Below are 16204 nucleotides of genomic sequence, written 5' to 3'. Positions count from 1 at the left end.
CTGTTGGGATTTTGAAAAAGTTAGCATTTTGTCTGTGGTTGTTTGATGGTTGCCGACATGCCGTGCGTAGTGTTAGTGTTGAGTCAAGGATTTGGTAATCAGTATCTGCTAGCTCAAAGTACGTGTTCAGTGGAGTCAGGGATTGTTTGGTCTACAAGTCTACAACACACTGAGGCAGTTTGGTGAGCTAATTCATATCTACTTTCACCTAAAAATATCTCTTAATATACTTTGGGTTAAACTTTTGCTCGGAATTTTTTTTTCCATGATCAACTAGTAATGATTGCTTACTCATACGTCACCAGCTGAAGCGGAATGTAGTTCATCAGAGTCCACCAGTCAAAAGTCTGCATTCTACAATGACCATGCCTGGAGTAATTTTCGAGTTTTGATAACACCATCTAACCAAATACTCACTCCGCTTAAAATAGTATAAGGTGTATTTTGTTTCACTAAGAGCTCGCTTGTCCTCATCTCGTCCTGGGGTGGGGAAGATGGCCCTGTCCGTAACTTGCTTGACGCTGGCCTTGCTCACTCGTTCGACAATCGGCATAGGTCTTTTTCACTCGTTCGCCGCCGCCGGTCTTGGTGGCGGAGCTCGATCAGCGATTTAGCGGCCGCCGGTGGCAGTGGATGCACCCGCCATGGCCGGAGCAGGACTGCAGGAGACGCGTGGCGTGACCGTAGAGAAGGAGAGGCTTCTGCTCCGGAGCCCGGAGCGCGTGGCCGCCGCGCTCCGCTGCCGTGGCGCAGGCCCGACGACGCCCGGCGCGCGCGTTCATCCGACGCGTCCGTGCGACGGTGCTGTCCCCGATCAAGGACGGGTCGATCAAGTACCGGCCCCCGCGACTTCCTGCTGTCCCCGAAGGGCTGCACGGGCCCCGCGTTCTACGCCGTCGTCATCCCCGCCGCCAGCCGCCGCTCTCAGCAGCAGCGCAACAACGACTCCGGCGGCGTGAAGGCGATCACGACCACCGTGCCCATGAAGCACCCGTTCTTCGCGGGCGTCAAGAGCGTCGACTACCTCCCGAACGCGCTGGCGGCGGTGGAGGCGGAGGAGCGGGGCGCGCACGCGTCGGTGTGGGTGGACGAGGACGGGTGCGTCACGGAGGGGCCCACGATGAACGTCGCGTTCGTCACGGCGGCCGGGGACCTGCTGGTGCCGGCGTTCGACAGGATGCTCGGCGGGTGCACGGCGAGGCGGGTGCTCGCGCTGGCGCCGAGGCTGGTCGAGGCAGGCTTATCAGGAGCGCCGGGGACGCGAGGATTCCCGCCGGCGAGGCCAGGCGGTGCGCCGAGATGATGCTCGTCGGGAGCGGCCTGCCGGTGCTGCCGGTCGTCGAGTGGGATGGGCAGCCGGTTGGGGATGGTAACTTTGCAGCTTAGAATTACAGTACTATCTGCCGGAATGAAATTTCTTACCGTTTGACGTAGGTAGATTAATGGTGCGTCAGAGATCCAATCCACTGATCGATGGTTTCATGGTGCAGGTCGAGTTGGGAGAGTAAGCCTTGCCCTGTCTCAAATGCTCCGGGAGGACATGAAGTCTGGTCCAGATAGGATTCCCGTTCCCTGCAGTTAAGGAGAGACGATGATTGCTCTGGACCAAAGAAGAATGAGCATCAGGGATTTGGTCCCTGATTTCTTGAAGGACAAAATGCACTTTGTATGTTTTTTTTTTCATTTTGTAACTGAGTAATAAGGTTAAGCGCTTGAGCAGAGTAGTGTTGTTTTTATCGCTCCCTGCCTCTGATTTACAGTACTGCCTGCCCAATTTCTGACATTTAGACAAACTTGTTCTGCAAAACAGCAGTTTAGACACAAGTGGCTCGCTGTTTCTTGTTCCTGATCACACAACACTACACTGGAGATTGATATGTCCAAGGGGATCGATGAGAGTTGCGCTGCGTAGGACAAGTAGGGGCGCCTCGAGGACGCTGGCACTGCTACCTTGGCGCTGAAGCAACACACTGATAGAGTACGAGCTGGTTAATGTGGCCGAGCAATTGGTCACCGATTCGCTTGCTTCCTGAAGATGCCTTTTCCAAATTTCAGAGGATTCGTAGATGCCTTTTTTGTTTTATCTGCGTGCGTTTGGTGGCTGCAGCTAGCACACCTGCGCACTGTAGCCACGGATAGTAATTTGGCGGGGAACATGCATTTCCGAGGCTGGCATGCATTAGCATTATTCAAGCTGCTCCTGCTGGTGTCATCCCTTGCACGCTACGGTTTGTACATCTCAGTAACCAAGGAACGTCTTCGACTGTACGAATCTTACATTTTTTGTATTCAATTCTTCTTTCACCCATGTTACTTAGAGCAACTCGAAGAGGTCGCTTAAATTACCTCAAAAAACTTAATTAGGGAAAAATAGGAAAAAAAAGTTGCTCCAACAAATCCCCAAAACCTCCCGCAAATTTACGTGCACCCATATCCGGAGTTATTTTTCCCGCAAATATGCGCGGCGCTCCTCCTCCCCCAATCTGCCCGCGCGCCCGCGATTGCCACTGGTGCCTCTTTTTTTTGCACCTGTGCCATTTTCCCATGCGGCAGCGGCGGCGGCGGCAACGCAGGCCTTCCCCAAGCGGCGGGGGCGACGGTGGCGGCCTTCCCCGAGCGGAGGTGGAGACCGGGGGAAGGACGCGGTGGGCTCGGGTCGACGAGTAGACGCAGGTGAAGGTCCCTAGGAGTCGGTGCCCACAAGGACGACGCGGAATGGCCCGCCATCCGGGTTGTCGTCGCAAAGCAGCGTGGCGTTCCAGCTACGCGGGCACCACGGCAGCCGGCAAGTCCAGGTGGCGGCTATCACCAGCGACGAGTGGATCCTAGACGGCGAGGTAGATCACCTGCACCGCGGCGCCCTGGTGGAGGAGGATGCGGCCAGCCACGGCGGGACGTGAGTGGCGGGCACAAGGCTGCAGTGCGGACGAAGCAGGCGGAGCAGGCCTCGTTGCCGCTGGCGTGGGATACGTCGTTGCAAAGGAAGCCCAGCATCGGGGTCGGGCGGTGGTGGAGGCCGCGGAAGCGGAGGCGGAAGGGGTGGGCCGAGACAAGGCGACACCAGCGCTTGCAGACGAGCGCGGCGCGGACGAGGCGCACGGGGTCGTCCAACGGGGAGCGGAGGAGGATCTCCTCCACCAGCTCGTCCGGCGGGGTGCGTATCAGCGGCGGCTCCATGGTTGGATTCGGTTCTGGCTTGCTTTTGTTCTGGTGGGTCAGTCAGAGGTGCAGAGAAGCCAAGTGCAACAGTGACACTGCACCGAGCTAGCTGATGGAGCTGTGGTCGGAACAAGGCGAGGAGCAGGAAGGGCAGACTGGTTCTTGGTCAGGTTGGCCTGCGCCACTGGGCAACGGGGTGTCACTGCCATCCTTGTCTGGATAGTGGACGAGAGAGGCTGTTGATGGGTGAAATGGATGCAGTGTGAGGAATCGAACAGAGGCGGTCGGGATACGACGGATTTGGCCGGCGGCGAGCTCTACTCGAAGGAGTGATGGAGCTCTGTTCTGGAGGTAGAGGGTGGCTTTGTTCTGAAGGTAGATCCAATTACGATGACGTGGTAAATATTGGGGAGTAATTTTTAGCGTTCTGTTGTGGCCTCACATGTTTTTAGAGGCAAAATCTTATTTTGGGGAAGAATTTTTAGGAACTCTTGGAGTTGCTCCCAGAACCTGCACGCAAATTATACCAGGGTTTGTTGCTCATGCTGGGCCCACCTGTAATCGCAGGCACACTTTGCAATCCCACTCCGGACAAAGCTTCGGTCTCGGGGGCCTGTACAGGTACAGCGGCCGCTCTCGTGAGAGATGATTGCCGCACTCCTTGGCCGACGCGGACACGGGCGCGCGGCTGGAGCTGTCCTGGACCACCACCACCATTCCATTTCCGCAACCGCGGGCGCCATGGCACGCGAGCCCCCGCCCGCCCGGCGCCTCTTCCTTCCTTTCACCCAATCACGGGCGCGCCGCGCCAGGTAAAAGGTGGCTGGAAGCATCCAAGCGCGTGGCCTCTGCCGGACGCTACGGCCAAGCGCTCGTTGCCATGGTCGCCAGCATGCCGTCCGTCCTGACTCGATAATCGTCGCATGTACATCTGCTCGCTCGGATACACAGTATATAGACCCGCTAGTCTGTAAAGGTCGCAGGAGCCTTGGTCATGATCCGGGTGTCGTTTGCCGCGGCAAAATTCTTTCAATCTTCAGAGAAATCGGAGAAATGTTCTTGCATTATTGGCAGGTCGGGAAATTAGAGGGGCTGCTTCACCATCGCATTGCAGATGAAATTTTGATACAAGTTGGAAATTCAGAACCGACTCGGATCCATCCATTGCAGTCACCTGGCTGTAGTGGATCAGACCGATCAGTCCACCGGCAGCGCAAGCATGGTCGCGTGTCGACTGAACGAAGCGCCGGTCGCCGTCCGACAACGACACCCTCCACCGACGCACTAATCTTCAGGCATCATCGCTGCAGCTCACTGCTCGGCTCATTCTTATAAGCGCGCGACGCCGGGAAGCTGCAGAGCACCACGGAGTCGAGCCATTCCTCCCCGTGCGTCGCGTTGTTGCATGCCCTGCCCGCCCGGCAGCCTAGCTGCTAGGAGGAGCCTAGGACAAAATAAAGGCCAATGGGTTGCCGCGGCGGCACTAGGCTGCCGCTCGTGAGGCGGCTCTGCTTCGTCGTCCTCCTGTGCGCCTCGTGCCTCTGCTCCATCCTCCCACATGCCAATGCCAAGAGGACGCCGCCGCCCGCGGTGAAGCCAAAGGCACCGCCGTCGCCGTCGCCGTCGCAGGTCGTCCCGGCCCCGGTCCCGCCGTACCCTGCGCTCCCCGTGCGGGCGGTGTGCCTCGGCGGGTGGCTCGTCACCGAGGGCTGGATCCTGCCGCCCCTCTTCGACGGCATCCCCAACAAGGACCTCCTGGTACGTGAGTGCGCGCGCGGGTTCAACTGATCGATGCGCTACTGTGCTCTGCTTCGTCACTTGTTCCAACCAACCACTGCGTGCAGGACGGGACGCAGGTGCAGTTCAAGTCGGCGCTGCGCAAGACGTACATCACCGCCGACCAGGGCGGCGGCGGCGCCGTGCTGGCCAACCGGACGCAGGCCTCCGACTGGGAGACGTTCAAGGTCAGTCGTCGATTGAATTTTGTTGCTGGTTGTGCCATCACCGATTAACTTGACGCACGAATGAAAATGAATGCTGCAGCTGTGGAGGATCAACGAGACGACGTTCAACTTCCGCACGTCCGGCGGCCAGTTCGTGGGCATCGGCGCCAGCGACGGCATCATCGTCGCCACCGCCACCGCGCCGGCGCTGCCGGAGACCTTCCAGATCGTGCGCTGCCCCTTCGACAAGAACAGGGTCCGGATTAAGGCGGCGAACGGATACTTCGTCCAGGTAACAAACCAAACTCATGTCACATATGGAGTATGTCACACACACAGAAAAAGAAAGAGATACTGTAAGGGTGAACGCACTGCCGTAGTGCCTTCCATTTACGCAGGTAATGGTAGTGGTCGCATGCCGATTACCCAATACGTAGCACACTAGTGGCAAATCTAGTGAACACGTAGTAAAGAAGAAGAGAAGTGATGAAGGCCACTACTGTATTTTGGTTTGTCATCGCAGGGGATAGCAACCGGCGAGGTGATAGCGGACTACGGCGAGCCGACGCGGTGGTCCGACTGGGACGCGTCGGTGTTCCTCATGACCAAGGTCGGGCAGCAGCTGCAAGGGGAGTACCAGCTCTGCAACGGCTACGGCACCGACAAGGCCGCACCCGTGCTCAGGGTAAGCTGCATAGGTACAGTGTATGTACATCTTGCTTCCCTTTTTTTTTCATGCCCCACCTGTCAGGACGAGCTCTGGCTGGCAGGTGGGGCCCACTCGCCGTTATGCTTATAATGAACAACCTTGCACTACCGATTGAAAAGTTCCGTGTCTTTGGGACGAGCGAGCGTGCATCGATCTCTTGTTTCGTTCCATCTCGTGTCTGTGAGTCTGTTGTCTCAATCGGGAGATGGAACAGAAAGATTTCGGCAAGTGTGTCGCACTGAATAGTCAGTTTGGCTTTGGGGTTTGTAAGCAAGCGACGTCCAACATGTGACCCTGTGTGAGGCACTGAGGCCAGCGATCACATGTGACCCTGTGTTTGGAGTAGCTCTCTGCCTTTGGGTGCATCGTTAGGCGTTGTAGACCGTAAAGCAGCAGAGGAAGAAACAGGACAGTTGGCTATCTCGTAAATTTTCCATCTCTGACATGTTTAAGAACTTTTTTTAAAAAAAGAGAGACAAATATAGGTAAGTTATATAGCTGTGACTACTGACTAGTTCCTTAAAATTTCACTATTGGATCTCATGGCTTGGAAAGCTGCGGATGATCCTAATGGTACTTGTGGTTCAGATTTTGAATCTAGATGTGTTTGGCAGGACCATTGGAGCACCTACATAGTTGAGGACGATTTCAAGTTCATCGCATCAAGCGGGCTGACAGCAGTGAGGATTCCGGTAGGGTGGTGGATCGCTAGTGACCCGAACCCTCCGGCTCCGTATGTTGGAGGTTCCCTGCAAGCCCTGGACAACGCCTTCAAATGGGCAGAGTAAGCAGCCTTCAGAAACCACCATGGAGAGTTCAGCTTGTGATATGCTGTTTATCCAACTGAAAAAAGAATGTTCAGTTCATGAGTTCTTCCTCTCTGCTTGCACAGGAAGTACAAGCTGGGCGTCATCATCGACCTTCACGCGGCTCCAGGATCACAGAACCCCTGGGAGCACAGCTCCTCCAGAGACGGCACGCAGGAGTGGGGAACAACGGACGCCAACATCGCTCAAACTGTGCAAGTGATCGACTTCCTCGCATCCAGGTCTCACAACACAAATTCAGTTCTTCCTTTCTGATCAATTTCACTGAACAACAAAGCCCCATCGCAACGAAACTGAAATTCTTTATTTTCCGCTGTAATTTGATCTGCAGGTACGCGACGAGCCCCAGCCTGTTCGCAGTGGAGCTGATGAACGAGCCGCTGGCGCCCCGGGCGACGCTGGACAGCCTGACCAGGTACTACCGCGACGGCTACAACGCCGTCAGGAAGCACTCGCCGACGGCGTACGTGGTCATGTCGAACCGGCTGGGGATCTCGTCGGCGAACTCGACGGAGCTCCTCCCGTTCGCCGGCGGGTTCCAGGGGGCGGTCATCGACGTGCACTACTACACCATGTTCAACAAGATGTTCGACAACTTCACCGTGCAGCAGAACATCGACTTCGTCAGGACCAACTTCTCCGGCGAGCTCGCCGCCGTCACCACCCAGAATGGGCCGCTCACCTTTGTAGGTAAGACAAGAGACAGCACCTTCAGATTCTTCTACTCTATCTGCTCTTGTTTTCCTTCTTCGTCTTCTTCTTCTTCTTTGAAACAAACTGGTAGGGGATCGAGCTGCTTTCCTATGAAATTCACTTGTTTTGTTTCGTAATAAAGGAGAGTGGGTTGCAGAGTGGAAGGTGCCAAACGCGACGAAGGAAGATTACCAGAAGTACGCGACGGCGCAGATGAACGCGTACGGTCAGGCCACGTTCGGATGGTCGTATTGGACTGTCAAGAATGCCAATAACCACTGGGATCTGGAGTGGATGATTAAGAATGGATACATAAATTTGAAAGGCTAGGACTGATGATCTAGCCTGCGTGATGACCTATAAGTAAGTGTGAAGGCGAATTAGTTGGCGTTAGATTATTGGAGTCTCTGATGACATCAGAATAGGCATCAGGGGCGTCGGAGATATTGTATGGCAAAGTTCAGTGCACATGGCTTTGTAAAATTCATCCTATACGATAAGGATCTGTCGATAATTGTGTACCCAAGCCCTCGCGGCGACATTTAACCGTCCAACACATGTCATATCAGCATGTTACGGCGCATCTTATGTTACCTCTTATTTTGATGCGTCAACTACTGAAATGGATGTTTCCAAGGAGCAAAAACATAAAAGGGTCTTAAGCCATGATGGAAACAAAAGGAACAAACAGCCTGATGATATATTCGAAGCAAGAGATCATATGGTTGCTAGAGAATCAGAGGGACAATCCACCGTTCTGAAATTGAATGGCTACAATGACCTGCTCTGTTTCGGTGAGAAAGCTACAATGCATGTCGTTCCTCTTCACCTCAGCTTGCCATCCATACCTAGTCAGTAGTCACCTATTCATGTCGCAGCTGGATTTCCTGGTGCATCTCACTCCCGTGGCGAGCATTTAACACATTCTGGATATATATTATGTCTAGATACATAACAAAAATTATGTATCTAGAAAAACTAAAACAAATAGTAATTTGGGATGGAGGAAGTATCTATCACACAATCTAAAATAAAATCACCAGCCATTCTTTTGTGTAAACTTCCATTGCCACCACTTCAACAGCTTGACAAGCAATCCGAATATCGTTCTCTCCGCCTCCTTTTGTGATAGCTTCCAAATCCGAACCAATATATTCCCCATATCTTTTTGTGAAAAATAAAATCAAGAGTACACATGCTATTACGTAGCCTTTTTCATTCCTTTTTCTTATTTGACATCTTAATTAGATTTGAAAATTCTTTCTGTTATGTGATTTTTACTTTTCTCTATCTACTACATGTTCATTCTATTTCTATCGACAGCAAAACATCCGTTCTCACTTCCTCGCAGGCTTAATGTGCTCTTTCGGCCCACTGAGAGGATCGTGCCTCGCGCGGGCCGGCACGGCACGGCACTATCGGGCTATCGTGCCTAAGTGGGCCATGCCGTGCAGCCCATTTTGGCCAGGTCTGCACGCCCCAAGTCCAAACAATACCTACCGCTCGGACGGACACTCCCTCGCCGACGCTGCCTCCGCTGCCTCCACCCCGCAGCGGCAGGCGGCACCGGCCCCCAATGGCGGCGGACTGGTTGTCGGCGCGCCGGGCGTGGGAGAAGTGGGCCACGAAGCACGTCGGCCCCTCCGGTCTTCCCTCGTGCCTCTCCGCTTTGCGCTTCTTCAAGCTCCCTGTATCGCCCGATTTGATTTGTAACCGACCGCCGTGCTCTCGCAGGGAAGCAGGTCCAGGCCGCGCTGCTGCTCAACTATGACCCGTCCGGGCCGTCTAGGCTCCTTCCGGTCATGTGAGTCCTTTACCATTCCCCAGGTTATTTTTACTTTACAGTTTTCGTGGTATACCTACCAATGGTCCAGTCCAATACCTTACTGTCGTCATTTTTACCTCTGTCAGTATGTTGTTTCCAGTAAGGATTTGTTGGACATGTATAATCTATGATACTGGTGGTTAAATTAGTGGATTGGGATGTGTATTTCAGTTCTTGGATAGTTAGGTATCACTAGGTTGAACTGAATGCTTTTTAAATCTCACTAGGAGAAGTTATGGGGGATAAGAAATAGTTAGTTATCGCTAGCAATTGCACATTTTTATGGTTGTAGATACGTAATGGACATATCTTCACATGGAAGATTTGACATAGAATTTGGATAAAATCCCCTGTAACTGAAGGCATATTTTTGTTGGACGTTGAGTTTTGCAACGAATGAATCAGATATTTGAAGGATACCTCTATGCCATGTCCTTGCTGAAAGGAAATATCCTTTTTGTTATGACCCATGAGAGATAAGTTGATGTTGTTGCTGAAAACTTCAGGCACTCTTTTTTTCTCTGTGCAGAGCAGAGCAAGAGGGAACACAACTTACAGCTATTGATATGCAACCATTCCTTGACTTTGTTAAGAGGGGTAATCTGCAGACTGAATTCTTCTCTATTAGGCCAAACCAATGTGAGTATCCACACGGCGAATTTTCGCTGCTTTTAGTGAACTTTTTAAACTTATAATGTCTTCGTTGTGGCCAGTAATTTGTGATTGATAGTTATGTTTTGTAGATTTGGTCACCTCAATCCATGATAACTGGTATTGCGCCCGTTGCGTTAACAGCACAAAGTCAGGAGGCGAAGGAGTTATAGTTATGCAGATTGGAGCTTACTTATTAATCTGTATGTATGTACCTTCTTTCCAACTTTTGATTCGTTGAAACCGGCTGACATATTGTCTAACATATATTTGATATTAATCAGCGTTCTGCCAAAAAAAACTATGTAATTCACACTGGTATCTTAATGTATAGGTATGATGGTTCTCTTGCTTCAGCTTCACAAGCAATGGTGGCTGCTGATCAGTTTGCAATGCAGTTTAACCGGAGAACTCACTAATTTCCTCTTAGTATAGTTTGATGAGTGATGTTGGCCTGCGATTTGGTATTATTATGGATCATAGTGCTAAAATGCATTAAATGACCTTATGCAATTCCTAATGTTACCATTTCCTTGGGTCAGTAGGTACGCTAATGTAATAGTCAAAACTGGCTGTGATACTGATGTTTCTAGTGCAAAGTTGAAGAAGCCCATGTTAATAGGGGCATGTGTGGTGCAGCCTATTTCTATCTGAGCTCGTGTAAAATCATAGAAGATTTCAAATCTTGGAGGTTCATAAAACATGGGGGCTCTATGAAGATGACCCATGTGCCACACACAGACATAAAACATGAAGTTAGCCTTGGACTTGTTTTTCTTGTTGCAGTAGCTCTATGAAGATCATGCATTTATGTTCCATATTCTCCTTGACTGAGCCAATAAGCTGTAGCTTGTAGGCTATCTTTCACTGAGTACCATCGGGCGTCCACTTTACATTATGACTCATTATCTGGAGTCATGCGGCAGTGCAGCATCATTCGAGCCATGTTTGTTGACAACAAATCCATCTATAAAGGTTAGGCTATTAGGGGAAGTATCCAACCTGATTTCAAATGAAAATGGTTGAACAAAGCAACAGGCCCAAATTAATTTTTGATGAAGGGGTACAGGAGTAATGCGGCAAATTGAGTAGTCAAAGGGGGTTGGTCCTTCTTCCTGCTGACCTTTGTGCAATTTAATTGTCAACTCAAAACTTCGTCTATGCTTTCTGTTAAAATTTGGCAACCTTCAACTAAGAAAAACAATGAGCACATTAGCCAAGAAAAAAAAATCAAGGTAACTGTAGAGGGACTCGTCCCACTGACATGTGGGCCCCACTGTGACAAGGCCCACACGTCAATGAGAGAGAGTCCCCATGGTCTTGCACGCCGTGCGTCTTATTGCTGTTTCAGACGTTCGAGGTTACGATTAGAACTTTGGACAATCTTAGTCTTCCATGGGAATATATATTCTAGGAGTAGGTGTTATTGCTTAGGAACCACTTGGTTCAACTTGCAGTACGCTGAAAGAGCCAAACAGGGTTGATGGGTCTGTCCGGGGCCATGAAACTGGCAGCATCTTATCGCTGAGGAATACTAGTTTTCCCAATCGTGACAGCCATTTTCGAAGTCGTGGTGTCAAGTCGAGCATGCTTCTTGCACCAGCAAATCCATCTAAAACGTTTACTAGTCTGCTAGGGAAACTATCCAACTTGATTATATTTCAGTAAGATCTAACAAAGCAACATGAGCGAATCAGTTGGTGAAGGGGCACACGAGCACTAGTGCGGCAAATCATTGACCTACGGGGAATTTTCTGTCATAGGATACACATGAATGTAAGTTTGTTACCTTTGCACTTTTTGGCATCTCTTTTTGTGCACAAAGTTATAAACCAAATAAACTAGAAAGTGGCAACATGTCAATTTGTCAGTCTGGGTCAACGCGACCATGCCTTCTCGTGCAGATATCAGTCATGTGCCTGTAGAATTTGCCTTCTGTTCCCTTTTTTTTTTCCCTCTATAACATCCTAACAAGCCACGCATGCGTAGCATAATACTAGAACGCAAATTTTAAGCTGCGCTTGTACATTGTTTCATGAAAATTACAACAGCAAGAACAAACCAATATTACCAAATGAACTTGACGGTGTCAACTGTCAACGGCGGATGGTTCAGTTTCAGCGAAATGCACTTGGATCCTACATCCTGGTCTGATGGTCACACCTCCAATTTCATATTATCAACTGTATGGATTTGTTATGTTATATGTTTCTCAATTATGACCATCATTCTCTAACTTCGGAGACGACCATGCCCATCATGTTTTATTATTGCAACAAAAGAACCGTCTAAAAATATCAGGCTATTATGAGTAGTATCAAGTATCAACCCTTCTTGCATTTCAATAATAAGGTTTGACACAACAACACGGTGCAAATCAGTTCATGAAGGGGCACTGACGAAGCAGTAGTAGTGCGGCAAATCGAGCGGTGAGCAAATTTTATGCCTTGTCCCCACTGATAATTCTGCATATACATATAGTTTCATCGCAAGTAGAACAATAACAACATTCCAATGTACATTAAGAAACAACTTCATGGATGATGATGATGATGATGCGATGACTGAATTGGCGCTAGCGCAATCGCACATTTGTCTCCAACAATTAAATATTTAGCACATGATCAATCCAAGGACGTCTGACTTCATTGCTGCAACTGTTGCAACATGAACACAACAAAGTCAAACCCAGCAGCCCCAACTCTTAGTCTGTCTCATTGGCCGGATAGTCTAATATATGGTTCCTGTTGCTTGTTCAGTGACAAATCTCTCTCAATCTCCTGAATAGATTATGGCTTCGCTTCTTCCAGCACACTACGTACCTTATAAATGTTGCTTCCATTGTTGCACGAGTACAATCACTGTTTAATTTGCATCATCAACAACAGCAACACTTGGGAGGTGATCTGAAGAAGCTGACTAGCTAGAATGTTCTTCTCCGGGTTCTCGTACCAGCACCACCACCAGCCAGGCTCAGGCAGTCCTCCCGGGGACGCCGCCGCGGATCCGTACGACGACGGCGACCACAACCTCACGGTGCTCCTCACCTTCAGCATCTTCTTATCCTTCATCCTCCTCTACCTGGTCGCCGGCATCGTCTGGGCCTCCGCCGTCACGGCCTGCGCCGTCGCGCTCTCCATCTGCTACCTCAAGGTTCAGCGGCGGCGGCGCGCCGTGCTGAGGCGTGAGGCGGCACTGCGCGCAGCTGCCGGCGGCGGGCCCGGGGGTGTCGCGGCGGTCGCCGTGTCGGCGGCGATCCCGGCGTTTGCGTACAAGCGGGAGGGTGCCGGCGGCGGTGGCGGGGACGCGACGGGGTGGGCGCAGTGCGTGATATGCCTGGGGCTGGTGCAGGTCGGCGAGGTGGTCCGGCGGCTGCCGGCGTGCAAGCATCTGTTCCACGTGGAGTGCATCGACATGTGGCTGCGCTCGCACTCGACTTGCCCCATCTGCCGTGCCGCCGTCGAGCCCGCCGATGGCCAGCCGGAGCCGCCGGTTTGATCGATTAACCGTGGTCTGGGTGAGATAGCTAGCTATCTAGCTCTGCACATATTACTTTTTATTAGGTTCTAAATTATATAGTTTGTGATCACAGTGTTTTGAGACGAAGCTTGAGATTGCATTACATGTCTGTTGTCCCGTAAATTTGCTGGGTCCTGTGTTTTCTACTTTTCTTTTATCTACTACTCCTTCTGTCCCAAAATACTATTAGTTTTGGTTTTCTAGATACATAATGTTTGTTATGTATCTGGACATAATATCAATCTAGATACATATCAATAGCTATGCACCTACAAAAATCAAAACAAATAGTAATTTAGGACGGATGCCATATGCGTGAATGCATCTCTAGGTTGTCGTCTTTCCTTGTTTTGCAGAAAAATGTGTGCTTTGTTCTTGATGCTACTAGATCTAAAATCAAAAGAAGTAACGATCGCATGAGAAATAAGATAACGCTACTATTCTACAATCTTCATTTGACAACAAATTTAGACCAAAAAACGGTATGATAAATATGGCTTTGCTTGAACCTGACCCAAGAAATTCTATGGCCCAATTTTTTTGGGTCATAATTACAAGTAAAAAGAAAAGAAATATTTAGGCGCATAGCTACTACAGTTGACATTTATATATCTTACAGATAATACTTGTTACCATGCGTTCTTTTATTTGATAACGTTTCATCTGTGGAGCAGGTATACTACTGAAGTATACTAAAGATGATAACATCTTTTATTGGTTATATAAAGTTGCCCTCAACTACTTCACACTTAGTAGTAATATAATCCTATGTAGACGCCAGAGCGTTACCTGACTCACATGGATTGATCTGAAAACACTGATTTCTTTTTTGTGGGATATTGACTGTTCCTGCAAATAGTTGACAGCTGGCTGGTGAACCTTGAACACAATCCAAAATGATAGTAACATATTACTACAGTAATCTCTTAGAGCAAGATATTTCTATTTGGCCTATGATAGTGGCTTGTCCGTACAAGGTGTGACTTCTTCATAGTTTAGGATTGTCCTTGGAATCCAGATTATATGGGATTTCGTAACGATATATTCTGCAATTCCTCATTCAATTTTAATGATCTTTACACTTGCGCATACTCTAAATTAGAAACCAATGTTGTTTTATGGCCATGCTTGTGTTTTTTCCTTCCTCGATTATTTGTTTTTCATCTCAACCTTCAAAGAAAAAGAGGTCGGGTCTAAATCAAACATTACGTGAATATGTGTACAGATATCAGACGTATTCACTATATGAAAATGGTATATACTATCTTCCATACAATAAACAAAAACATTATCGGATGCAAACAAAGCTTCAGTAACCTATCGCAAGACATACCGTCATTTACTAGTTTCCTGTCGGCAGGCCTAATTCATCTCGTAGTATAAACATGTGGGTAGTGAACAACGTATTACGATGTTTAGTAGCATTGTAGTAAACATAGCTACAGGATTGAAGGCTGTTGTACCGATCTGAAAAAGACTTCAAAATTCTCTAATGGCGTATTCAGTCTGTTTGATTGGAGACCTTGTCTGCTCCTCGGGCAAGAGACCTCCGTGAGGCTATCAATGCAGCAGCGGTAGCTCGTCTGTCTGCTGGACTCGTTGAGCTGAACAGTTGACGCGGGAGATCGCGCTGGCCACCAGATGGCTCCGAATTGAATATCAGTCATCATTCAAAGTTGCTAATCGTAGATGTTCTCATGCAACAAGTGTAATTAAGCAACCACACAATAAACAATCATAGTTTGATGCCATGAACTTTTTTATTATAGGGTGGAAAGGATAATAATTCGTTTGTTCGAAAGCAATTGTTGCTCTGAGTTTAAATGTTATTACTCTTTATTTGTTGAACTCCATGATTACTGTGGTACACACATTACTCAGAAAATAGGGAGGGACCATCTAACGCCAAAACAATCTTAACATAAGAGGTCGGTGTTTGGTTGCCTACGATCGATACATGAGACGCCATAAGTGAACGTTGCCCTGACATTGAAGACAACACACTGGTTTCTACAAAAGAGATGCAAGAAGGAAATGAAGAAACTCATGTGACATGACATAACTCCTGCGCACCAAGATTGCTAAACTTGCCGTGTACTATGAAGTGGATATACACTCAAGACAGCTAACTGGTTGTGGTTGGTGAATCACTAAATCAGGAGTCTGGGATGCTCGATCCGCGCACATATAAACGTGGCTATAACCTTCAATAAAAATGGAGTGCCTTCTGGTTTTGCAGGAGATCCAAGCAACCACAGAACCAAAAACCTAAAGCTTACATTGCTTTCGTATAGACATGTGAGGCAGCAAGTAGAACTGCCGAGGGAGGGTGATGAGCGCGATACAGCAAGCGTATAGCAATGATTCCATGATTGGTTGTTACAGGAAAGATCATGCTGGGGATGAGATGTGTCTGGAATGAAGAAAGCTCAAGATGTATTATGAAATCGTGTTGCACAGTGAAGAATTGTCAAGGTCCGCAACTACAACAGTTTCGTTGGATGAAAAAGACAAGGGGATCCTATTCTTTTGGCAGCCAGGCTAACGACTCGTTTCAAGCAAGGTTTAACAATCACTTTTAATGACAACAAATATTCTATCACTACCAGGAACACCGTACCTTCATTACAGATAAAAGTAAGTAGGCAGGAACTAATTATATTTCTCACTAGTATATTACTCTCAAAAACTTATTTTTATATTTACTGATGTAAACCACATCTTAGGCTGTCTAACTACATATATGACCTCGTGCCATAACTGAACATCTAAAGTTCATGTCTATATGTCCAACCATGATTTCACAATCCTATATTGACTCGTTGCGACCTGATATATGCCACATGCGCTGCCTAGTAACTGTTTCACCTAGATTTGC

General features: G+C 49.0%; 3 protein-coding genes and 1 pseudogene across 5 annotated transcripts; all 4 read left to right on the top strand.

Moving 5' to 3' along the window:
* Positions 1-57: 57 nt before the first annotated feature.
* On the top strand, positions 58-2264 carry LOC101770937 (annotated as a pseudogene).
* A 2229-nt stretch (positions 2265-4493) lies between these two features.
* Positions 4494-7931, top strand: LOC101766740 (probable glucan 1,3-beta-glucosidase A). Of its 2 annotated transcripts, none has more exons than XM_004960623.2 (8): positions 4494-4917; positions 5004-5123; positions 5203-5394; positions 5626-5787; positions 6426-6595; positions 6704-6859; positions 6970-7328; positions 7489-7931. In XM_004960623.2, the coding sequence occupies exons 1-8, from the start codon at positions 4624-4626 to the stop codon at positions 7659-7661; spliced, it is 1626 nt and encodes a 541-aa protein (XP_004960680.1). In that variant the 5' UTR covers positions 4494-4623; the 3' UTR covers positions 7662-7931. The 2 variants fall into 2 exon arrangements, with proteins under 2 accessions (XP_004960680.1, XP_004960679.1); XM_004960622.2 differs by having other exon boundaries at positions 7474-7931.
* An 885-nt stretch (positions 7932-8816) lies between these two features.
* Positions 8817-10580, top strand: LOC101766050. Of its 2 annotated transcripts, none has more exons than XM_004960620.4 (5): positions 8817-8977; positions 9066-9135; positions 9686-9795; positions 9900-10010; positions 10142-10580. In XM_004960620.4, the coding sequence occupies exons 1-5, from the start codon at positions 8908-8910 to the stop codon at positions 10240-10242; spliced, it is 462 nt and encodes a 153-aa protein (XP_004960677.1). In that variant the 5' UTR covers positions 8817-8907; the 3' UTR covers positions 10243-10580. The 2 variants fall into 2 exon arrangements, with proteins under 2 accessions (XP_004960677.1, XP_004960678.1); XM_004960621.4 differs by having other exon boundaries at positions 9900-10014.
* Positions 10581-12735: 2155 nt separating this feature from the next.
* LOC111256717 (RING-H2 finger protein ATL39-like) lies at positions 12736-13305 on the top strand. Its single transcript, XM_022825190.1, has one exon. It carries the CDS (start codon positions 12736-12738, stop codon positions 13303-13305), a length of 570 nt encoding a protein of 189 aa, XP_022680925.1.
* The last annotated feature ends 2899 nt before the right edge of the window (positions 13306-16204 follow it).

This window comes from Setaria italica, chromosome III (genome assembly GCF_000263155.2).
Source record: "Setaria italica strain Yugu1 chromosome III, Setaria_italica_v2.0, whole genome shotgun sequence".
NCBI classification, from domain to species: domain Eukaryota; kingdom Viridiplantae; phylum Streptophyta; class Magnoliopsida; order Poales; family Poaceae; genus Setaria; species Setaria italica.
Note: the sequence above shows the minus strand (reverse complement) of the source record. Positions and strands in the feature narration are given on the sequence as shown.